General features: G+C 37.8%; 1 protein-coding gene across 4 annotated transcripts in view; it reads left to right on the forward strand.

The window, feature by feature from the left end:
- The window catches only part of SYTL2 (synaptotagmin like 2), a 53,604-nt gene that overhangs the window by 35,378 nt on the left and 5,861 nt on the right, over positions 1–12,365 (forward strand). For 2 of the 4 annotated variants that reach the window (XM_053934900.1, XM_053934901.1), the window contains exons 8-13: positions 138–1,823; positions 5,438–5,539; positions 6,510–6,563; positions 9,274–9,368; positions 11,010–11,129; positions 12,131–12,300. In XM_053934900.1, coding sequence (XP_053790875.1) covers positions 138–1,823; positions 5,438–5,539; positions 6,510–6,563; positions 9,274–9,368; positions 11,010–11,129; positions 12,131–12,300 — 2,227 coding nt within the window. Of the gene's footprint in view, positions 1–137; positions 1,824–3,093; positions 3,792–5,437; positions 5,540–6,509; positions 6,564–9,273; positions 9,369–11,009; positions 11,130–12,130; positions 12,301–12,365 lie in introns of those variants that run through there. The other 2 variants (XM_053934902.1, XM_053934903.1) reach the window with 2 other exon arrangements.

The following is a 12,365-nucleotide window of genomic DNA, read 5'->3' on the forward strand; positions in this document are numbered from 1 at the left end:
GTTCTTTCCAAAGTCATGAGGACAGAGAACTCTTTTCTCCACTAATGGTTTAAAAAATTGAGAAAAATTCTAGGTAGACCAAACATTTTTAGTCATGTGTCTGATTCATAACTCTGATAAGTTTGTTTACATTGTAGATGGACATCAACTTTCTGCTGAAACATGTGAGGTGTTCAATACTGATTCTACAAGTCTTCAACAAGGTAAGACTGATCTTGTTGAGGAGAGAGATGCTAAAACCATTTTCAAGCCTGGCAAGCATGCTGATGAACTTATGAAAGTGGACGATAAATCTGTGTCAAAAGTTTTAGACTGGTTTAAAAGAAGTTCTAGTACTGAAGATGAGGAAGTTGTATCAACAAAGTCCCAAGGCAGGGAGTCCAGAGAAGAAGTGGACAATGTGTCAATCAGAACAGCAGTTCTTCCTACTGAGCATAGTGGGCCTGGCATGCATGGAAAAACAGAAGATAGAGAAGAGAGACTATTTGGAAAGATTAAACAACAGAGCAGAATTTCATCTACATCCTTTACTTCAGAAAACATACAGCTGATAAAGGAGACGGTGAAGCCTAAGACAGGGGAAGCAAATGAGAAGCAAAATGATAAATTGCTAACAGAATTTGATTGTACAAGAGTTAAAGAAAAAGAACATGGTCAAGAAATCAAACAACAAAATAAAAAATCAAGTCTCTTGGAACATCAAGGGCACAAGCAACCAGCTCAGAAATGTGAATCGGAGAAGGCAATACAAGAAAAAAGAAGAATAAGGGAGATCAGAGCATTCTGGGAAAGGAATAAAACTGCCCCCAGTCATGGAGAGAAAGAAGTTAGTATCAATGTTGATGCATCAGGTGGCCGTGCATTTACAGGTCTTGGAGAAAGTGACCAACTAAAACGATCTACAGTGTATCTACCTAAGGCATTACATGATCAGAGCAAGAATACATTAAGAAGTCCTGAACTAAGTTGTGCAAGCCACGCTTCAAGAAACAAAAGTTACCATTCTTTGGAATCAGGACCAGCCCATGCATTTGAAAAGCCAGAAGGGACACTTCAATCTGATGAACTCCCAAAATCCAGTAACTTGTATCCCAGAGCAGGTGTCACTTCAGCTTCCTCAAAAAGCAAAGACAAAGATGAGAAGGAAACTCTTAAAGGGAAAGTTGCTGCTTTTTCCCAAGAGAAGCCCAGCTTCCAGGTTTTGTCTTTAACAGAAAAGATGAATGAAAAGTCCAAGAATCAAATTTTAGACCCTTCACACTTCCAGAGTCTGAGAAACTTCTGGGATACTGGAGTTAAACTCCAGAGTAGCATTGACAGGGAAGATGATCCTTCGCCAAATAATACTAGATCAATAACCTATGAAAGAAAATCAAAGGAAGATAAAAAAGGCAGAGATAATGTGAGCAAGCAAGGGTTAATTCAACAACAAACCCAAACATCTGAGAGAGAAAAACCACAGAAACTAGATCCTGAGGTATGCAAAAAGTCTTTAGGGTCTCCTATCCTAAAAGGTCTGAATGTGACACACACCAAAAATACAGGCTGTCTCCAATTGGACAGACAACCAGCTATCTCAAAATCCCAGGAAAAGATGGATCTTCCAGAGCAAGAAGTTAGAGAATGTATAGAAAAAAGCATTCTTTCATCAAAAGATTATCATGTATCCTCGCAGCTCCAGTCTCCTGGTGATAAAGATACCTTAAAGGAGACTGTAGTAGGTGATAAACTATATTTACCTTTAGAAAAAGGGGAAAACAAGACTACTCCTTTGGATAAAGAGGAAGTTGCAGAGACTGTGGATAAAGTTGTTCTACCTAAAGGTGAGCATGATATATTTAAATTATGTCTAAAGAAGCTAGAAAAGGAAGCCTCTGAGATGTTATGTAGCTTAAACCTAAAAGAAAACACTTTAAAAGGGACACATTTTCAGTCAAATCAATGCAAGGTCTTTGAGCAAACAGGGGACAACAGTCATGATATTTCTCCTGTTGATCAAGGAGAAGAAATAGGCAAAAGTACAGGACAAGTGAATGTGTCATCAACAGATAAGCATGAGAACAGAAAAAGTCTCAGAGAACTGTTTAGGGAATTTGAACCTTTGTATCTACAATATCAGGCAGCAGACAAGGATGATACTCTTGAGGGCTCTCAGAGGCCTCAAGCTGGTTTGGAGAACCTTCTCAAAGAAACCCTTGTATCTCAACCTTCTGAATACATAAGGGTGGGGATAAAAACATATGATAACTCAAATAGTATATCACAAACTAGCTGCAGTGTACAATCAGCACACCAAGAAGCTACTGGTCAGCCTGAAGAGGTCCATGAACCCATAGAGAAGTCTGTAGCTGAATCCAAGGTGAATGGCTTGAGTTCTGCTCTAGAGAAATTGCTGAAGGAGGCTTCTGAAACACCACCTCCTAAACACAAACGTGCTGACAGCACACCATGGGGGATTGCTGAGGAGCAAGTTAAAAGGACAATGTATGAACATGGTGGAGAAGTGCCACAGGAAATCAATGAGACTGTAGAAAGGTCTGTTGTACCATGCAAGGCCAGTGGCTTGAGTTCTGCTTTAGAAAGGCTGCTGAAGGAGGCCTCTGAAACATCCCCTTCTAAACCCAAATGTGCTGACAGCACAGCACAGAGAGCTGCTGAGGTGCAAGATAAAGGCATGACTTACGAGCATGGTGAAGAGATGCTGCAGGAAATCAGTGAGACCATAGAAAGATCTGTTGCCCCATCCAAGGTCAATGGCATGAGTTCTGCTTTAGAGAGGCTGCTGAAGGAGGACCCTGAAACATCCCCTCATAAACCCAAATGTGCTGACAGCACAGTACAGGGGACTGCTGAGGTGAAAGCTATGAGCACAGCCTATGAGCATGACGGAGAGCTGCTGCAGGGAGTTGGTGAGACCACAGAAAGATCTGCACTGTCCAACACTGAATATAGAGGGTCTGATGTTAATTTTCAGAATCCGCCCAAAGAGGTCTCTGAAACACCAGCTTCTGTGCTGGAAAATATGGATAAGAAAATTAATGATAAAATACAGACTAGTGTAAGTATACATGTTCCACATCAACGGGACAGAGATCACCCTCAAGAAATACAAGAAACAATAGAAAAAACTTCTGTTTCAAATATCGCAAAATTTGGTGAATTCAGTCGCTCTTTAGAAAAACTTCTTCAAGAAGCATCTGCAGTTTCATGCCCAATCTCCAAAGATTTATATCAGCAAGAAGAATTTGAGGGTCATACATTTCCCTCAGAAAAAGAGACTCTATTCATGACAAGGTCACAGCCATACAATACCCTAAGTAGCTATGATACACAAATTAAGACAGTTCTCAAAGAGGGAGCTCCAGAAAAATATGTTAAAGCCTCAGTTAATGATCTTGCAGTAAGTGAAATTGAAGCTTCTGGTCTTAAAAGAGATGGAACTATTAATAAAATAGGAGAAAGAAGCATGGTTCCAGTTGATCTTCATCCCTTGGAAGGCAAGACCAATATGGTTGCAGTCAAACCATTTGAGATAAATGCAAAAGGGATGGATGAAAGCACATTCTTGGAGGCTTCTGAACAGAATTCAGAATTTCAAGCACTCGTGAATTTCAGAAGAACAAGTACACCACTTAAAGATGAGAGCAACTCCCCCCAGCCAGAAGAAGCTCAGTTCTGCCTAATGTCTCAGCATGAGAATAACAATGAAGAGGAAGGCAACAACTTAAATTTGGGATCCAAGTTTTCAGATGAAAACTCCGATTCCCACTCTGGAACAGGAAATTCAACTCGTGAGCTATCTGATTTTTAAAATTCACGGTGCTGAGTTAAACATGGCTACAGTATTTTTTTTTTTTTTTGGGTTTTTTTTTTTTTTTTTTTTGTATCCAGCTTGAAATATGTTAATGAAAAGTCTGTTTGGTACTTTCTTAATTGAGAAATTTGTATATTTGTTTGAGAGGGGTGGGAAGAGCTAATTAAGTTGTTTGATTGGAAAAAGTTTAACAGACATTTGGATAAGCCTTCTTTGATAAGGATAGTTTAGCAGCATGAATCAATATAGTCTGTGATTTATACTTTTCTTATCCCATGTGACATTGCCTTCAAATTAATAACTTTGTAACACTCAATCTAGTAATCCCTTCAAATATACTGGATTAAAAGAGGAAAAAAATATCAGTGGCTCAATGGGTTCATTCTTTAGTTTGACTGGCTAGTCTCCGAAGATAAATGCTTATCAGTGGAATATCTGGATATAAGGATAATACCAGTAATCTATGCTATATCATTTAGCATTGCTGCCTGTTGCACTAAAAAATGGCTATATCAATGAAGAGGTCCTTTAACTAGGATTCACATTATTTGGTTGAATGGCAGTTCCAGTCAATATATAGTGTATGATAGTCATCAAAGACCTTAAGGTAGAGGAGATAATTTGACCTTTTTAGTCTCATACTGAGAAACTGGGAATATTTTCTTCTCCTGGAGAATCTGAGAAATATATGAAGTTCACAGGGCCTGCCAACTTACATCTGAGCCTATTTGGAAAGTGGGTTTCCAAAGAGAGTCAGTGAAAATTCAAGATAAGTGAGGAAAAAGTGAGGAAATATCAAATGTAATTAGGTTTCACCCATAATTACAGGCAACAACACTGTGATTGGTTGGTGGAGGGGGAGCAAAGTGAGATAGGGAGGAAGGAAAGTCTGAAAGATTTCTGAAGGAGCTGGGTCTATCTTGATTCTACTTTTAGAGACAATTGCATAACTTCAGGATTCCAAATACATCTACAGCTTGTTTTTTGTGGGGTTGGTTTGTTTGTTTGTTTATTGGGTTTTTTTGGGTGTGTGTGGGGAATAGGTGTTCTATTTTTTTTGTGGTTTTGGTCAGTGGGTTTTCTTTGGTTTTGTTTTTGTTGGGGTTTTTTGGTTATTCAAGCATTGAAACAAAATTACTTTCACTGTGGAAAGACTATAACAGAAAAATTTGCACAAAGGGAAAAAACTAAAATTTTCTTTTGTGCTTATTATTGAGAAGATGGTTACAAAATGGCTACAATCTGAGTTTATCCTCTATTCATGGACATCCTCTATCGTATAGGATATAATAGCCTATAACCAATGGAGTGCAATAATTGCCCCAAATGCTGTTATTAGTCAGTAAAGATAGACCTACACCGGGCAAATCACTTGTCTGTCAAATTACTTGTCAGACTTGTCTGTCTCCGCTGATGACTGGGGGTATTTAGAGAGAACAAATGGACACTTAAAATTAGATGTTTATTTTATTTTGGATTTATCTTGTATTTTCATTCAATGTTCACTGTCTTTGCTAACTGTCAAAATAGATTCTCATGAGAAACCTGTGGTTGGTTCTTCATTGACTTGCTTAAAGTGGCCTGCCTGTGTGTGCAGTGTTCATGTGTTTTGTCTCATAACAGGTTCTGAAGAAGAATTAAACCCTGTTTTGATGGCTTTGAAAAGGAGTGCAGATAGGAAAAAGCCTTCCAAAAGTCTAGAGGACATTCCTTCAGCCACCTCAAGTGAGCACAAAGCTTGTGTGTGTCTCCCATGACCCCCAGTTTGGCTTAAATGTGTTCATGCTGGTCTGCCATACAGCTCTGCCAAGTTGTGGCTTTGTTTTTGTTTCTCAATAAGCTGTATGGAGGTTGTACTTTGGAACCAGATTCTTATATGGTTTAAGTTTCAGTCCTTGGTGTTAATTTTGGAACAAGACTGGTCTGTGAAGCAGACATCTTCCAGGAGTGCACTGTGTTGATCAGTGATCAACTGTTTCCTGGATAGTTTTTCAGTTGTGAAAGTATTGGCAGTTACCCAAACCAGTAATGAGCAGCTACTGTCATTGCCTCCTGGTTGCTGGCTTGGGTCAAATAAGTAGACAATGAAAGCATGAAAAACTCAGTTTAGTAATGGTTCACCTGTGTATTCTAGCAGTAAATATATCAAGCTCACTTTAAGAGAATACAGTAAGATAATATTATACATAAAATTAATTCCCACCATCCCTCAATAGCCTCCTTGGATTCCTTGGTTGGTTTTTTTTTTTTTTTTTTTTTTAATTATTACTCCTGTCTCATTTGACCCTGCCCCTGAGTGTTTTCATGCTTATTTCATGTCTAATGGGGAAGACACAGACTGAACTTACATTTGTGAACTGAGGCATGGAGATGTAGATTTTTGAAAGATTTTGGCAAGTTGTTCTTCTAATACTACTTATGCTACTGCTTGCTTCTAACTAGTTTCTAGGTTTTAGGTGTGCACTAACATTGCTGCAACAACATGCCATAGAAACTATGTCACCATGAGACCCCTGCTTGGATGTAGGCTTTGAGGTAGAATGTCAAGTAAAAGCCTCTTGAATTTAACCCTTCCCATGGCTCTGCTGGTTTGTCTGTGGTTTTGGTCCTCATTATTCTTAATTTTGTGATTATCACTGCCATCCATTTTATACTGAATAACAAAATTTCTAACTGTGTTATTTTTCCTGAACAGATAAAGAAAAAATAAATAAACCAAAGGAAGAATTAGTTCTTAGTGCTGAAGATGGTAAATATAATTTGTCTGCATGGAATTTTGTTGCTTTTTTATTGGCCTCTGTTTGCTACTGAAGGTGTTTTTTTTTGTTGGTTTTTTTGTTTTGTTTTTTTTTTTTTTACCCAAGAATTGTATTGTGTTTTTAGATTTGGTTAACCTCACCATGGCTGGAAAGCTTTTGTAGAATTCTATTGTGGTGTTTATTCTTAAGGAATCTATTTATGTCCTCCTGTATCTGTAGAAACTGTGCCACTTATCAGTGTATTCTTTTGGCCTTCAGTCATTCAGTTCAGCCTATGAGTTACTGAAATCATAGAGTGCTTTGAATACAAGCTCAGTTGAAAGAAATTTGCCTCAGTAAATATTAAATTTATCTGTTTATCTGTTACATTGTAAAATCCAAGATGAATTTTGCTAGTACAAGACACCTTTCAGAATAACTCAGTTGGAAAGGAACCTCTCTTAATATCCCTGCCTTATTCCTATAAAGTAGCATTATTCTAAGCAATAGATGAACTTCCAGATCGGCTACTGCTGATATCATCAGTCCATTAGTGCATTACAGATGCCTTACAGTTAAATTTTTCTAGATACCTTTAGAAATTCCAAATCTAAGAAAAATAAAATGCAAACCTGCTCCAAGAACATGCCAAAATAAACAGAATTGAAAAACCATCAAATAATAGTGAATATAATGGTATAGAGCACATAATTCTTTATTTACTGTATTGGAGCACTACAGTTTTAAAAGAACTGTTGTGTGCAGGTGTACTTTTTATTTAATGGTTTAGATGCTTTAAAGCATTGTGGATGCCAGTGGCCCCTAGTAGCAATAGGATAATCAAAGCATATTAGAATACCTACAACACCCAATAAAGTAACAGGACAGACTTAAGCACCATCCTGCACTCTGCTTTCAAGTGGACACCCCTACTGAAAGCCTGTTTGGCATTCAGTGTGAATGTGTAGAGACTAACCTGAAAAGAGCAGGGGGAATTTGAGTTTTATTTGTTAAGACTGAAGTTATGAAAAAATGACTCAGGGGCAAAATGGATGGCTGTACAGGCAGAATAAGGCAAGTTCTCTTTGCTGTTCCAAAAGAACAGTCCTTTCAAAAGACTGATTTTTTAGCTTGTACACTTGTATTACACTCATATTTTGCCATGATCCAGCTCCTCAAAGGAGAACAGCAATGCAGAACACAGAAACAGAGTTATAGAATTGTTTAGGTTGGAGAAAACCTTTAGGATCATCAAATCCAACCGTTAACCCAGCATGGGCAAATTCACCACTGAGCCATGTCTCTAGTTCTGAATTTATGTTTGCATAAACAGAAAGGCTCCATGATGCACCAAAGTCAAACAGACCTAATGCCCATACAGGCCTAATACCTAAATCACTACTAACTATTGGAAGAAAAAAAAAAAAAAAAACGTTAATGTGGTCTGGGGAAGTAAAAAACCCAAAACGACCAAAACCAGAAAAATCCCACATTGGATTTATACTTTGGATACACCAAAGTATATTGGTGTTATTTATAATGTTGCAAAGCTTTGCTGCTGAATGACTGTTAATACTGCACTGAGCTGGTCTGAAACCTGATCAGCATCAAGAGAGGACTGAAAATGCAGCAGAAAGTGAGTAATAGGATTCTTCCAGCAGATACTGGAGAGACTTTTCCTCTGACAGCTGAACTAATACATTAACAATACTTTTTCATTTAACAAGTTACACATCTGGGCTAGATACTTGCTCTAAGTACTCCATCTAATTGCATATTGACAATAACTGATCTGTTGAGCACTGATTGAGTTTTGACATCAAAAGTTTTGCTCGCCTTGCAAACAATCCCACTGTGTGCAGTGTTTCATTTTATGCAGTAAATATGTGCTCCTGTAGGTGGCTGTTTGTCGCCAAATCATTTTCTGTCACGTGATATTGATGCATCTCACAATGTATATCCAGTTCATCTTTGTGTATTATTAAATGTAAGTGGGGCTAGAGCATGAAAAATTCTGAGGATCATGAGTTTACTGCAGACTGGATTTTTTGCAAGCCTAGCTTGTGCAATTAGGTTTTGTACGGTGAAAGAGCACAGAAGTGAGCTGCAGTAGAGGTCTGCAAGTATGGAAGAGACAGAGTGCAAAAAAGTGCATCATTAATAAGATATGCATCTTATAATTAAGTAGGAATATTGGCAACTTCCTTGGTCAGGTCTAGAATTTGTTTGATTTACACAAATTTGCCTATTGCAGTTAAATAGATTGAGTAAATAGAACAAAGTTTGGCTTCTTATTAATAAGAATATTCTTCTTAAGAATATTATGATAATTCTAATGTCAGTGATGATATTAGTGCACAAGTGTGCTTATTCTTGTTCTAGGAAGAAAATCTAGAAGGTAATCTGCAATGTTTTCTTCATCACTTTTGATCAGAATTTGCTTGTAGCACCCAGGCTACCTCATATCAAGCAACATTTCTGGTCCTGTCCATGTTTGTTGGTCACTGTTGTAGACAATGCCAAAGTAGGTTAGTCTTCCTAATTATAGCTTCTCTGAGTACTATGGGGAAAAAAAAAAAAAACAACCTTGCATCCAAGCTGGTTGTGCATGTGCATGTATTTCATCCAAAGTGGTTTGCTTCTAACTGTGTCCTGTTCTGGAATCTCACTGTTCAGATGTACAAACATGTTTTTGAAGCCTTTTGAATTACTGCTTTTCAGTTTCCACAGTGACTTCACAGCCTGATAAACCATTTTCCAACCCTGAAAAACTCAAAGGACTGAGCAAGTCGGTACCATCATTCTTACAGCAAGAGGTAAGCTCCATCTCTGAAATGTTATAGTTCAGGTACCAGACCATTAACTCTCTGCAAGTAAAATTTCAGAACTCCCAACAACATGCTATGCTTGATTATTGTTGTTATCATCATCATGGTGTGAACCTTGGAATAAGCTCTGCAGCCATAATCAAATCTCCTAACATGACATTGAAGTTTGAAAGTGATAAGCAATTTGAACTGTCGGGCCTTATGACATCTGTGATTCTCTATCAGAAGAATCACAGAGTGGTTTGGTTTGGAAGGGACCTTTAAAGCATCCAGTTCCAACCCCCTGCCATGGGCAGAGACACCTTCCACTAGACCAGGTTGCTCAGGGCCCCGTCCAACCTGGCCTTGAACACTTCCAGGGATGGGGACAGCCACAACACCTCTGGGCAACCTGTGCCAGTGCCTCACCACTCTTACAGTGTAAAATTTCTTCCTAGTATTTTATCTAAACCTATCATCAGTTAGTTTGAAGCCAATTCCCCCTTGTCTAATCGCCATATACCCTTCCCATAGGAGGACTTAGGATTTTTCTGTCTTTCAAAGAGTCTGTGTAACCGGACTGATTATCCACACTGCTTAAGTGTTACTTCACTCTCTGGATTTATTTTGTGCAGTCCCAAACAGCACTCTCCAAAGAAATTTTCTCTCAAGAAGCTTTGCCCTAGGTAGGCTGGACATTATTCACCTTTGAGCAGAGAAAAAGTCCTGGCCTGCTTTTACTTAACAGAATAGACATAACCAGATTTTATAAGCAAATTGAAAAGGTCTTTATATGCTAAATGTTTATTTATATAAATAACTATTTTCTTAATATGTGTGGAAACTGTTGTTTACTAATCTTGTATCTATTATGAGAAAATCTGTGACATCAGTTCAAACTGTTTGAAGGAGCAGGGAGACCTTGTAAATTGTTCCTGGGTGGAATACAACAGGAAGATGAAGTTGTCTGTAACAGCTTGTGTAGGAAGGCACATGTGGGAAGGGGATCAATTCTTTAGTGCAGAAATAGCATTGAGATAGAATGGTGTTATGAGTACATAACCTGATAATGACCAAGGAGACAAAAGCTGCAATTCCCTCATGGAAAAGAGAAGCCCTGCTTGCCCTCTTGCAAGAAAGACTTTGCAAAAACCATTCACTGTATCCAGTGGTGTTCTCTGAATGTTACCTTCTGGCCAGCTGCCCTTGAGAGAGGCACAGAACTGACAGCATTTACTATATAGCAGAAAGGACTGGTAAAAGACCTGAGCATTATTAATTGCATAGGTTATGCATGAGACAGTGACACAGAGAAGTTGTGTTTAATTGTCCCAATACATTTAACTTTATAATTTTTCATTGCTACTTGAGATTTAAAACAGACAAGCAAACCCCTGAATCTAGTTGCATCGCTGCTTAAAACAATTATCAGTGTAGGCTGTTCATCAGAAAAACTCCCTTTCAACTTTAAATATATGACCTAATTCTAGAAATATTATTCATGTTGCAGTACCAGGGAATTTAAATTCAGACTTCTTCTGAGTCTCAACCTGCATTAAAATTCTATTTGTTTGTTGTTGTTGGTTTTTTAAATTTTTCTTGTGACTATAAAGAACGTACACAGACTTTCTTTCTGTGATGTTTTTGTAGAGTGATGACAGAGAGACAGATACAGCATCAGAAAGCAGTTATTCCTTTGGCAGAATCAAGAAGAGTCCCAGCTCTCTAACCAATCTTAGCAGCTCTTCTGGCATGGCCTCCTTATCCTCTGTATGTAAACCAAAGCATTATTTTAAAGGCACTTTGCTTTTGCTAATTTCTCCAATACTGTTTTGGCTCTTTTCTCATTCATCGTATCTTTCTTCCCTTGTCATCTCTGTCTTCCTCTTTCCACTTCTGTTATATGAGCATAACATAATTCCTTGCATGGAATTGCCTGAAGCAAGTAAAGTAAAATTAAATAGATTTCAATTTTTTTTCTAGTAATATATTGGAGCTTGTTGAGGGCTCTGAACAAAGATAGGATTTTACCCTTAGAGCTTACATTTGTAGCTGAAAATGAGGAACAATTCGTATAGAACAAACATTTAGAAAGGGAGAAAGGGGAGAAAGATAAGTCAAAGTGGGAAATATTACTGATATATCAGGTGTGTAGTTGAGTCAACTAGCTAACCAAAAGTCATTGGTTTATGTGGACTTTGAGTAAGAAAAACAGAATTTTGGGGAAGGATGTTGAGATAAAATATATATAGATATACACACATCTTTATTCTTCTCTGTATTTAGCATTTGATTTTCAATGGTTTATTTAGCTGCATATTTATGTACATATTTCAGCCGTATTGACTTTATCTATTAATCTTTTTGTTAGTATTTTAAGAAGGTCTGTTGTCCTAAACTCTTAGGCTCTGCTTGCTGCAAGGAAGATGAGCTGAGGAGATGTAGAAGTAATATTTCAAGGATCTGAGCACAGGCAATCTTCATATCTACAGCATCCTATAATTTAATTTCTTTTATCTTAATGCAGTAAACCCATTCAAATTTTTTGTAAGAATCCTAGCCAAACACCTTTGATTTCCAAGTATCTTTTTTTCATTAATCTGCTTGCTGAGAAGCTTGTATAATAGTGTCCACTACATTTTATTGTTACATCTAATGAGATGTAGTTGATTTCTTTACTGTCTGAATCCTGAGCACAGCTTCTACTCTGATCCTGAAGTATCTGGTGAAATGCAATGTCTGGAAAATATTTCTCCTCTTGTACTCTGCAGGTGAGCAGCAGCCTAATGAGCATCTACAGTGCAGACTTTGGCAACGTGGATGTGAAGGGGAACATTCAGTTTGCCATTGATTATGTGGAACAGCTGAACGAGCTCCACATCTTTATTTGCCAATGTAAAGACCTGGCAGTAGCAGATGTTAAGCGACAGCGTTCAGACCCGTAAGTACAAAGAATGCATTTCTTTTGTAATGGAAGTTTTTCTTTTAATGTGGAAATGAAAACTG

This window comes from Vidua chalybeata, chromosome 2 (genome assembly GCF_026979565.1).
Source record: "Vidua chalybeata isolate OUT-0048 chromosome 2, bVidCha1 merged haplotype, whole genome shotgun sequence".
NCBI lineage: Eukaryota > Metazoa > Chordata > Aves > Passeriformes > Viduidae > Vidua > Vidua chalybeata.